Source organism: Vipera berus, assembly GCF_964194415.1.
Source record: "Vipera berus genome assembly, chromosome: 1".
NCBI lineage: Eukaryota > Metazoa > Chordata > Lepidosauria > Squamata > Viperidae > Vipera > Vipera berus.
In genome coordinates, this window is record NC_138202.1 from 255,169,826 (window position 1) to 255,182,580 (window position 12,755).

Here is a 12,755-nt window from a genome sequence, read left to right on the forward strand (position 1 = left end):
ATGTAATTGGACTCCATCAGAAGTCAGTAATTAAACAAGGATTTCAAGGTAGGGGTGGGGTTTGGTGTTTTTTTAAAGGAAAGAGCAGAGCAAAACGGAACATCAAGTAGAAAATAAAACTCAATGAGACCGACCAAGGTTGGTGAAGGTGTACCCCAAATAAATTCATCGTTGACCCACCACCACCCATTTCAAGGCACATGTTCCTACCCATTCATCAGCTGTGAGGCATACCAGATGGGGAGACAGTTATGAAATTTATATGGGTGGCAAAAGAATGACTGTGATTTAAAAATACTGTACAGTAGTATTGCAAAAAGCATTGCTTTATTAAAGATAGTATACATTGGTAGGTCATTTTTAAATCTTGCCACAGGTTTATAATGGAACCATATATAATTGACAGAGTTCTGATTATTTACCCTGTGAAGTAAATTGCTTGGATAACAAAAATGTGTAAATATTACCTATGACTTCCTCTGACAGCGCTCTGCTATATTGATTTAAAATGTAAAAATACTTTGATTATTCAATATTGCTTCTCCATCTGAGGAAATTTCAGGGGTTGAATTTTTGCTTTTTAACTTTAATCATTGATAAGTGAATTTCTGCCTTTAAACTCTAATCATCAAGCTTGCACAATCTGAAGCAGCTAACATTCTCACAAGTTTGTCCATGGCTTCATTAGCTCCATTTTCTAGTCCAGACATGTTTGACAGATAAAATGTGATCGGGTAACCTTTAGTTCAATATTTCATATGAGCTTAATTCAAAATAATCACCAGATTGGAACAAACTAGATCAAAATGTTCATTACAGTAATCCTTGGCATAGGACTGTAATGGAACCTGCCCATTATAGTCATATAGCATGATGGTTTTTAAAGTGGCCATGTGATTTTTAATTTTTGTGCAAAGCAAATATGGTACTTGTAAAACAGTTAAGTGAATCCATTGTAGTGATTTTGCTGAGAACAATCACATGATCACAGGATGTTATAAGTGGCCATAAATGTGGCCATGTTGCTAAGCGCCTCTTGAAGTGTGGTCGTGAGTGCACGAGTAGTGGTGAACTGACCATCAAAACTTCAGAACCAGAGTGTATGCCCCATTTTCCAGATAGGTTGTAACGTTGAATGGTCACTAAGTGACCAGCTATAAGTCAAGGACTATCTATATATTGTTCACTATGTTGTGGCAAGTCAGAACATACAATGACTGATGTACCGGTATCTACAAATTACCAAAGAGAATGTTTTTAAAAAGATGACAAATTGGAAATGCTTCTACAGTATCAAGATTAGCCCATGTATATAAACTTAGATAGGATAGGTAAAAAGGTAAAGGTTCCCCTGTACATGCGTGCTAATTGTTTTCAACTCTAGAGGCCGGTGCTCATCTCCGTTTCAAAGCCGAAGAGCCAGCGCTTGTCCGAAGACGTCTCCGTGTTCATGTGGCTGGCATGACTAGACACCAAAGGCACACGGAACGCTGTTACCTTCCCACTGTAGTGGTCCCTATTTTTCTACTTGCATTTTTTTACGTGCATTCGAACTGCTAGGTTGGCAGAAGCTGGGACAAGTAACAGGCGCTCACTCTGTTACGCGGCACTTGGGATTCAACCCGCCAAACTGCCGACCATCTGATCAACAAGCTCAGCATCCTAACCCGCTGAGCCACCACATCCCTCCTTTAGATAGGATAAGGCAGACCAAATAAAAGCATATATGATAAATTGGATGCAAAACTTCAAAGACCCAATAAAACGAAGTATTGTGGAACAAATCAAGTTTACAAACTGCTTTCAGAAAGAACTGATATAAAATATTTTACAGATGATATTCAACCCTGTCAATAATTGCTAAAATAGACAACTGATAGTAATAAATGCTGGAACTATTGTGCGACAGAAGGAACACCCAAAAGTATTGAAAGTTGAAAAAGTGTACACAGCATAGTACAGAGAATCTTAAGGAACAAATTGGAAATGAAATCATTTTTTTCCTGAGTAGGTACTGTATAAGTTCAGAACATAAACTTTTATTTCTTTTTCAAGTCTGTTTCCACCAATTTTTCATTACTGGCACATAATTTTTACAGATGTTCCAATGTATCATTTTGGTGACATGCAGCCTTCTATCCAGAGTAAAATGAGGACCCAGATTGTTGAGGGAAATATGCTGATTGTAAACCACTTCTTAGTGCTATAAAGCACTATGAAGTAGCATGTTAAATCTAAGTACTATTGCTGTTCATAATCAGTTTGTGTGGTCTTCTTGCACAAGCTGAGTATATGACACGCAGTTTCTTCTGCAGTTTGAATTGTTTGGCAATTTTTTCTAATTCTGGCCTTGGCTGCATTGGTTGAAATAGTTAGGTTTTGCACAACCCAAATCAACCTTCCAGTTTTTCTTTTTAATGTTCCAATTGTAAGCTATTGCTAGCTTTTATCTTTATCCACATTCCCCTTGATCTTTTGAAAAAATTACCATGTAATGGCTTTCCTTCCCTGCATTCTGTTCTTGTTTCTATTACACTATTTTTATGTTTTGTTTCCTGCACATTCAGTAAATTTCAGTTTTTAATTTGCATCAGTGCTTGTTCTTGGCTTTTACATGGAATCAGCAATGCATGCATTTTTTTTCTTTTAACAGTTTGTTTGACCTAAAGTAAACCTCTGCCTCTATTTCTTCAGGGCAGGTATAATCCATATCACAGTGGAGATGTTGTTGTTAGTTGCGAAGTCGTGTCCGACCCATCGCGACCCTATGGACAATGTTCCTCCAGGCCTTCCTGTCCTCTACCATCTTCTGGAGTCCATTTAAGAGATGTAATACATGGTTAATAGTCATTAGCTGTTTCTGTCTGAATTGTCCAGCTAAGCTTGTTTCCAGTTAATAATTCCAGCAATGAATTGTATCACAAGTATGGTCCAGGCCTTGATGGTGTTTCTACCATTTTATTTTATTTTTTAAAATATTAAAATTTAAAAAATTATGAAGACAACCACTATGCTGTAGAAACGTCAGCTACACAACTGCAGTAGTATTTCTCATCCCTAGTGATGCTAATGAGCAGAGATGTTCCCCACCCTAATAGTTCACAGTAAATTTCTTACAACAAATAAAGTAGATGAAACCGATTTATAAAGAGGTTTTGCAGAAGTAAAATCATAGGATGTGGGAACAACAAAGTATAAATCACAGAACAAGGTTATCTTTTTTCAAACACTCAACCACCCTTCTCTAAAAATTCAAAACTGGGAGGCTGCTTCTGATTGATGAATTAAGTGCCACAAAATTATCGTCGACTCTTAATGACTGTCTAAATTGATGTTCTCCATCATCTGTCCTTAGCCTGTCCAATCTGTATTCATTACAACTGCAACTGAGTCCATCCACTTTGCTGCTTGGTCGGTTTTTTTTTCTTCTTCTTCCCTCCACCTTTCCCAACAAACATCCGTCTTCTGCAGAGAGTTGATTCTCACATGATACTAGGACAATTTAAGCCCAATTCATTTATATTTCGAGAGAAAATTCTGGGCTGAGAGACGCTACTATCGAATCGTAAAGGAGGAAAAAGCAACGTTTGCAAGGCGAACTAGAGGGCTTCGGGCTACTTATTCTGCGCACCAGGCGCTTGTCCCCGGTTGAACGGATCCACCGTTTCCTCAATCAGACGAAGTCGTGAGGAAGCCGCGGTAAAACGAGGGCGCTGAGCTCGAAGTTCGCGCCAACCCACAAACGCCAAATTCCCCCTCCGCCCGCCTGGCGGCGCTCCTGCCGCGGAAGACGCGAGATGTTTCGGCTGAGATGGCGGCGGGACCGTCACGTGAAGCTGGCGGAGGCCCTGGTAGCATGGAGGCGGCGGGTGGGGCACAGCAAGCCGAAGAGGTCGAGGTGGGTTTAGTGGGGGGAGAACCCAGCGGGATGCGATCGCGTGCATTGCAAGGCGCCTCTGAGCGGCGTCCAAATGACCGTCGGGGAAGGGGGACCCTTCTCTCCTTCGGGATTGCCGAGTCTTGGGAAGGTATCGCGGGGGATTTCGCTGCCTGCGGATTGCCTTGCAGCCGACGAACCAATCCAGGAGACTATTTGTAGCTCAGTGTTGAAATGAGGGGGTCCTTGGTGCCCACTGAGCTTGATTATTTTCCTGCAGACGTTTCGTTACCCAAACTAGGTAACATCATCAATGCTAGGATGTTACCTAGTTTGGGTAATATAAAGTCTGCAAAGAAGCACGAGAAGCACCAAGGACCCTTCGCTTTTCAATGTGTTATGCTGCATTAATGCCACACAACACCTGCAGCAAATAAGAGCGCTCGCAAGTCGACTTATAGGCTGGCTGGCTGGCTTTTACGAAAGGAAGAATTGAAAGAAAGAAAGAAAAGATCTTCAGCCTATTCCTAAGGTGAATCCCCACCTCAGTCTAAGTCCCACTTCATCCGTCAGGAGGCGCCGAGGTTCATAAGGAGCACTGCTGCGCATCGTCCTTATTTTTTGAGCCGTCTCGGGCAGTTGAAATACTTCAGCTTTTCCCAATTTGCAGTCCTCCAGATGTTTTAGAGGTTGGTTCCCATATAAGCCTTAACCAGCACTGCTGGCTGGGCCTTGGTCCGTGTTTAGAGAACAGCGGTTGATTTAACTCTCTAGAAGAGGAATCCTATTCTATAGCTTGGCAGGAATCTGGATCTCGTTGAGATCTAGCCCTTTTCCCTTTGAAAAAAAAGGGGGGGACACCTTACTTAGTATATAAATATTTAATTTGTATTTTATTTCATTTACTTGGTAACTTAATGTATTTACTACCCTTGTTAGAAAGAAATAACAATACCAAATGTGGAGGGTTGCCTTTCCAAATTGCACATATGTAATTTTTTTAATGGTGTGATGTAGAATGACAGAACAGAGTTCTGTTCTATATTCCAATTAATTTATGTAAGTTTGTCCTGTATGTGTTAACTGTTAAGAGTAGTGAAGCACTATAGAGGCAATATAAAAAAATCAACTTTTTTGAGGGGGAAGTTTGAAATACCATGGTTACTTATTCTTCTGCTAGATTTAATCCCCACTAAAGGCAGTTTATATGGTGGCATGCATAAAATTCTACCTTATGTTTTTTTCCTACAACAACCCTGTGGAATAGATCTGGCAGAGAGAGAGAGAGTGACTACTTACAGTGACCAAGAAGAAAACAGACCCTGGATCTCTTTGGTGCTAATTCCTATACCATATTAGCTCATTTGGTTCTTTAGTGACAAGGATAAACCAATATCAGAGGAAGATATAAATAACTTCCACAGTGTTTTACATTTGGATGAAATGATAGAGAAAGCATTGGATAGCTGCTTTTTCATAGTGTCACAGTCATACCTAAACATCCATATTGCAACATAAGAAATGATGATTGGGGTATATTGTGTGTTGTTCAACAAATGTCTATGACGGGTTCCCAACCAGGGGTGCTTGCTTGCACCCCTGGTGGTGTGAGAAGATATTCCAGGGGGTACGAAAACTTGGGTTTTCAAAATTATAGTATGTATGCATAATTTGTTGCCATTATTTCGAACTTTTGTAAGGGGTGCGAGAATATATCAGAAGCGTTCTAGAGGTGCAGGGTATAGAAAAAGTTGGGAGCTGCTGGTCTATGAAAACAATGTATATTTGCAAATGGGTATTTATTTTTTTATTTATTATTTAAATTTATATACCGCCCTATTCCCGTAGGACTCAGGGCGGTTTACAGGGAAAATTAAAATACATAGCATACAAAATTAAAATCAGTTAAAACTATTAATTAAATTACAGTCCCTGAAGTTAAACTAAAACCCAATTAAATTAAATTAAATTAAAACCCTTCAGTCTGGGCCAAACAACTCAAAGAACCAGGTTTTCAAGTCCCAGCGAAATGAGCGAAGGTCGGGGGCAGTCCTGAGTTCCGTGGGAAGTTGGTTCCATAGGGCCGGCGCACCCACAGAGAACGCCCTTTATTTATTTATTTATTTATTTATTGATGGGATTTATATCCCGCCCTATCTTCCGAAGGACTCAGGGCGGCTAACAACAAAACATATAATAAGTACATAAATCAAGATAAAATGAAATTGAGAACAACAGTGCAATAAAAAATTAGAGAATTTAAAAAATGAATTAAAAATACTAAATATAAATTAATTAAAATGCCTGTCAGTCTAGGTCAGCCTGGTGGAACAGGTGTATTTTGAGGCCGCGGCGAAAGGATTGGAGGTTTTGGGCCATCCGAAGCTCAGGGGGGAGCTGATTCCATAGGGTTGGCGCTCCCACAGAGAAGGCCCTCCCCCTGGGGGTCGCCAGCCGACATTGCCTAGCTGATGGTACCCTGAGGAGGCCTTCTCTGTGTGAGCGTACTGGACGATGGGAATTTGTTCCCGGCAGCAGATGGTCCTGCAAGTATCCCGGACCTAAGCCATGTAGGGCTTTAAAGGTAAGTACCAGCACCTTAAATCTCACCCGGAGGGCAACTGGTAGCCAATGCAGCTCACGCAGGAGGGGTGTAATATGAGAGTATCGGGGAGCTCCCATCACAACCCGTGCAGCTGCATTCTGCACCAGCTGAAGCCTCCGGGTGGTCTTCAAGGGCAGCCCCATGTAGAGAGCATTACAGTAATCAATACGGGAGGTAACGAGTGCGTGGGTGACTGTACGTAGGGCATCTCGGTCCAAAAAGGGCCGCAATTGGTATATAAGACGAATCTGTGCAAATGCCCCCCTAGCCACGGCTCCAATGTGATCTTCAAAACTGAGTCGTGAATCTAGGAGGACGCCCAGATTGCGTGCTCTATCAATGGGAGGTAACATCTCTCCTCCTATAGTCAGAGATGGAACCTCTTGGACTAAACGAGATGACGGTATGTACAGCCACTCAGTCTTGGCCGGGTTGAGTCGAAGCCTGTTTTCTCCCATCCAAATCTGTACCGCTTCCAGACAACGGGACATCACATCAAGGGCATCACTGGGTTGGTTCGGGGTGGAGATGAATAGCTGGGTATCATCAGCATATTGATGATATTTCACCCCGAAGCTACGGATGATCTCTCCCAGCGGCTTCATATAGATAGCCCTTCCCCTGGGAATAACCCGCCGGCATTCCTTAACTGGCGGTACCCTGAGAAGGCCCTCCCTGTGGGAGCGCACAGGACGATGGGAAGTTGATGTCGGCAGCAGGTGTTCACTTAGATAATCTGGACCCAAGCCATTTAGGGCTTTATAGGTCATTACCAGCACCTTGAATCTCACCCGGAGGGCAACCGGAAGCCAATGCAGCTCACGGAGAAGAGGTATTACACGGGAGTATCGGGAAACTCCCATAACAACTCACGCGGCTGCATTCTGCACCAGTTGAAGCCTCTGAGTGGTCCTCAAGGGCAGCCCCATGTAGAGAGCATTGCAGTAGTCTAGCCTGGAGGTCACGAGCGCATGGGTGACTGTGCGTAGGGCATCTCGGTCCAGATAGGGCCGCAACTGGCGCACCAGGCAAAGCTGGGCAAAAGTCCCCCTGGTCACGGCTCCTATATGGTCTTCAAAATTGAGCCGTGAATCCAGGAGGACGCCCAAGTTGTGAACCCTATCGACGGGGGGTAACACCTCACCCCCCATCATTAATGATGGAACGGCCTGGCTAACCCAAGATGCCGGTATGCACAGCCACTCAGTCTTGGCAGGATTGAGACGAAGCCTGTTTCTCCTGGGGAGAAACTTGAGACTTGAGCTGTTAAATACACTATTTAAAATGTTTTGTAATTTTCTCCCTAGGAACAATTAGTTGTGGTAGAATTGTCCGGAATAATTGATTCAGAATTTCTGGAAAAATGTGATAATAAATGCAAGATTTTGGTGAGTGTTTTTAACATAGTACAGATTAATGTAGCTTTTTATTAAAAAGTACAGTTGTGATTGTATTCAAAATCTTTTGAAATGGCAGTAGTTTAATTTGTTTCTGCTTAACAGAGGGCACAAACATCATCTTTTACTCAGCCTTTTTTGCTTCTTACAACAAATATTCATTACAATAGACCACATTCTTCCATTCATTACAACAGACTACACAAATTCACATTCTTATTCTAGATTTATCCACTGTTATAAACAACTTATAGTTATTCATGCCATTTTCCTTATCAAACAGAGCTATCTTAGATACATTGATTTCCAGATCCATATTCCCTACTACAAATTATCTAATATGTGCTGCAAAACATTTTGACTGTTAGCCAACGAATCAGAATCATTTGTATACAAAAGTATATATACAGTATGTTCATCAACCAACATACATCTTATACATTTGCACAATCAAGGGGACATCATGTATCTTGGCCCTGCTCTCTGTTTTATGATTTACTAAGTATTCTCATGGATGCTTTGCTTCCTTCATGTGCCATTGTTGTTGCATTTAGCAACCAGCCTGCTAAAGCATTCCATAATTGAAACCTGTTTATCATTGTTTTTCTATATTAAAACATACAGCAATTTTTCTGCTATTTGTAGATTTCTTGGTGTCTTAGGGAAGAACAAAATGCTTTGCTCTGTTTACTTCCTGTTTGCCAAACTCAAATTTAGCTTATTGTCATCTCTTGTACTCTTTCCATCTGAATTTGGCAGAATTCTCCCCAAGTTAAAACCAATTAGGTGTGGTAAATATTTATTAGTAATACCGGTACTAAAGACACAACCAACAGCCCATTTTATCCAAGCTTGCTCGTTCTAGAAAGCATATTCAGGGCACTGATGAATACTCATGATACCTGGGTATTCCTGCTCATTACAAATGGCAGTGATAAATGTCTGTCCATGCACAAAACATTTTGTAATGACATGTCAATTTTATCAAGTTTAGAAATATCACGCAGCTTAGACCATGCTTTGAATCCACTGACTTCCTTTCTCCTAAACGTGCTTCTGTCTTTATGTTTTTAGGGAATTGACACAGAGAGACCTATTTTGCAAATAGACAGATATGTCTTTGCTGGAGAATATGAAGGTAAGAAAAGTAACGAGTAGCCTATTTTATAAGCTGTGATGTAAAGTAACATGTACCATAAGAACCACCTTATTTTCTTGTTGTTATTATTTTCTATAGAAACAGAGGGAACCTTCCTCATCTAGTCAATAAATGGAACGAAAAATGTACTTATAATCTCAAATCAGTAATTGCTTTGATTATGTAAAAAATCCTGATTGGGTGACCAAATTTAAAGTTAAATCAAGGAAAAGCATGCAGTTCTATGGATATGTGCTCCACATAGGAGAATATTTGAGCCCAGATTGGGGCACTACTTATTAGGGCAACAATTAGAAGATATATAAGCCTATCTGAAAATCAAATGTTTCTGTTCAGACTTGGAAGTAGAATCTGTCTCATATGTGCTATTAAAATGTCCATAGTATACTGTTTCCTCTTGTTAATAGTCCACACTACCATTATGACCAAGGAGGCTGTTATCCTTCTCTTGAGTGACTATTCTTCAGAAACCTCTAAGAAGGTTGCAAGATTCTTATCAATAGTTATAGCTTTTAGAAATAGTCAAGATTGTTCCCCAGTGCTATTAACTGTTAGTGCTAAATGTTTTAGGATTCTGTTTATTTACTTACGTACTTATTCATTTATTTGTATCCTGCTTTTATTACTTTTACAAATAATTCAAGGCAGCAAACATATCCAGCACACTTCCCAGTCCTGTTTTCTCTACAATAACAACCTGGTGAGGTGAGGTGAGCTAAGACAGAGTGACTGTCCCAAAGTGATCCAACTGGCTTTCATGGCTAAGGCAGGACTTTTATGGTCTTCCCACTTGGACTTCAACTTCCAGAATTCCTGAGTCAGCTATGCTGACTGAGGAATTTTGGGAGTTGAAGTCCATGAGTCATAAAAGAGCCGAGGTTGCCTACCCCTGCACTAGACCAAGCTGGCTGTCGGAATTATTATTTTTTTGCAGTTTTTAATTTTTTTTACAAATGCTGTATGATATACTTCCCTTTTTACGACCCTATTGTTACTATTTGAAACTGGATGGAGCTGAGCATTTACTGGCTGGATGCCCTTCCTGGTGCCAAGTGGAGTTCGCAGCAGATATTTGAACTCAGCCTTCTGAATGGGAGATTAGCACCTTCACCATTATACAAGCACACCACTCGAATACTGTACTATATACAAATCTTTTATTGTGTTTGATCTTGGACTGTAAATAAATTTTGAATTTATGCATGCAATCTTCTAATTCTTTTATAGAATTGAGTAAATATTTCTCTTTAAAATAAGTTTATATTTTCTCTCAGCAATTTGTTTACTCTCATCCGCAGATACTCTTGGAACATGTGTAGTGTTTGAGGAAAACCATGAACATGGTAAGCAGTATTTTGTATATTAGTTTTTCAGAATCTCAAAAATTTTTAAAAAACAAATGACATTCTGCTTTTTTTCCTGATAGTAGATGTGGAAGGCAACCAAAAATTGCAACTAAAATATAAATGCCACACAATGAAGAAACTAAACATGACGAGGACACTTCTGATTGAGAAAAAGGAAGGGGAAGAGAACATAGGTGATTTTTAAGTTCTAGAAATTCATCCTCTTTTTCTAAAACTTTATTTTTTGTTTCCTCAGTCTAAAAAACACTAGGTATATCCACCAGATCCCTTAATATTATATATTTCTTTTTGCTCTTTTCTACTCTAATTGGGTTCACAGATAGTTTAAATGGGGTTTATTGAATAAATATCATATTGCAGAATACATTGTTATAAACTATAGCAACATAACAATATTGCTTGTGTAACATCGTAAGCCAAAGTTAAATTATTATGTGGTAAAACAGTCGCAGACTGCTTTATATTGCTGTTTTTCTGGCTTGTAAATACATGCTTTCTTTGCACCACTTCGACATCGGATTACTTTAATTGAGCTTTTATAAAATTGTAGCTCAGCAACTCTCTTTCTGTTATCCTAATGAGATCTTAACCAGTTGTTCATAATATTCTGAACTGTAAGTATTTATAAATTAGTTACTAAAATGTTCAGGATTGTTTATGTTCCCACCTCTTTAACTGATAGAATCAATTTGAGAAAATACAGAGTTAGTGTATGTTCTGTTTAATGTCAGAATAATAATCTTGCCAGTCTGGGAAGGGCAAGAGTCCCATCTACCTTCATTTATTCATTTTAACATTGCTTGTCGGATTTATTGCAGATTTACCCAAATCTGCTATTACTGGAGTTCAAATCACCATTGCCCATCATAAGAGGGACTTGGCATTGAAGATGAATGAGAGACAAATATTTCCATTTAATGTTTTTCAGTTGGATTTAGAATCCCTAAATTTGGAAGTGGTTTTTTCCCCTCAAGTTTTGTTGTAGTAGCTCATGCAGTATTTATTTTTGTAATGCAGTATTATCTCAACATGAATCTTTTTAATCACAAGCAGCAGCCAAGTAATCTTTGATTTTTGCTATGCGGCATTTTCAATATACCATGTGGTATCATTTCTGGGAAACCAGAAAAGAGGTGATAAGAGAGGAGAGCAAGATATGAATAAGGGATGAAACTGAATCTTCAATAAAATAGCATTTGTTTATTTATTTTCTTCTTACTCCTTCCTATCTCTTTTCCCTCTTTTTAATTTGGCAGGAGGCAGTATAGAATGGCTAGATCTTAGGGACAACGACTTCTCATACAGCAGACCAAACATGATTTGCAATTTCTTGCATGAAAAAGATGACGAAACAGCTGAATCCCAGGATAAGCTGGCAGAAGAGTCTGAGGAAGAAGCCAGTGACAAAGGAACCGTAGATTGGAATTTGGAACCTGGGATTCCACTTGACATTGCAAAGGATGATGCTGAACCCATTTTGGATACTCCAGATCCCATCATAGAGAATCCTTCCATAGAGAACAGTCAGAACATAGTTTCAGAAGAGCCTCTACATTGATATAAGCTGTTTGATTGAGCAGCAATCACTGTATAGGATAAATTGACTGATATCTGATTTGTACATATTATCATTATAAAGACTTTGAATTCATTTGCAAATTATTCTGTGAAAGTTGTGTTAGGATCACATTTCTTTTGTGATATTGATCTAATACATTTCCCAAGTTCTCTGTATCTCTATCAAAGGAAGTGGAAAGTGAAGAGGGTTCTGTTGAACTTGAAAGTCCTTATTTTGATTACAGATTCCTTTCTCTTGCCTTCTCCAAGTTACTACTTTTGCATACTATCTTGTCTAGTGAAGAATTTGGAGAACTCAAGTTTGTTTCCTATTTTGTGATTTTGATACAATAAAAGATGCAACTGTAATAAGGATTTGGCTTTTTCCTTTTGACCAATATAGCTGCCTTTGCTTTTTATAACGTAAAATCATTTAGCATAATTTACAAACTACGGTTAAAAAAAATCTTATGTATTTTCAAGCAGTAACCTTGCACGTGCAGAAACAGAAGCACAATGAACAGTTAACCCCTTCTTGAAACTCAAGTGGAACACCATGAATTAGGACATTGCCCATATCAAATGTGAACTAAAAGCAGGAGATAACGCAGTACAAAGCATGAATTCCTTGGCTCTAATCTGTTGCGTCTAATGTAAGATTCGAATTGTGTATGCGGTGTACTGAAGTACGGTAACACCTTCCAGAACCACCGCCTCTTAGGGTTCTTCATTTTCTATCTCTATGTTCAAACCACGGCGGATATGATGTCACAACGTGGTTTTATAACTTTCC

The 12,755-nt window shown here is 39.5% G+C and overlaps 1 protein-coding gene across 4 annotated transcripts; it reads left to right on the plus strand.

The window, feature by feature from the left end:
- Positions 1-3,798: 3,798 nt before the first annotated feature.
- Positions 3,799-12,426, plus strand: GTF3C6 (general transcription factor IIIC subunit 6). Of its 4 annotated transcripts, none has more exons than XM_081343689.1 (6): positions 3,799-3,898; positions 7,790-7,870; positions 8,954-9,017; positions 10,337-10,381; positions 10,465-10,578; positions 11,662-12,426. In XM_081343689.1, exons 1-6 carry the CDS (start codon positions 3,812-3,814, stop codon positions 11,961-11,963), a joined length of 693 nt encoding a protein of 230 aa, XP_081199815.1. In that variant the 5' UTR covers positions 3,799-3,811; the 3' UTR covers positions 11,964-12,426. The 4 variants fall into 4 exon arrangements, with proteins under 4 accessions (XP_081199815.1, XP_081199816.1, XP_081199813.1 ...); XM_081343690.1 differs by having other exon boundaries at positions 10,468-10,578; XM_081343687.1 differs by lacking the exon at positions 3,799-3,898 and adding an exon at positions 4,461-5,212.
- Positions 12,427-12,755: the final 329 nt, after the last annotated feature.

What these genes read in the sequence shown, in the direction of transcription:
- GTF3C6 (XM_081343687.1), top strand. Translation starts at nt 5,093, where the DNA reads ATGCATAAAATTCTACCTTATGTTTTTTTCCTACAACAACCCTGTGGA. An exon ending in ATAATAAATGCAAGATTTTG is followed by an intron (nt 7,871 to 8,953) that starts GTGAGTGTTTTT and finishes TTATGTTTTTAG; the next exon opens with GGAATTGACACAGAGAGACC. An exon ending in TGAGGAAAACCATGAACATG is followed by an intron (nt 10,382 to 10,464) that starts GTAAGCAGTATT and finishes TTTTCCTGATAG; the next exon opens with TAGATGTGGAAGGCAACCAA.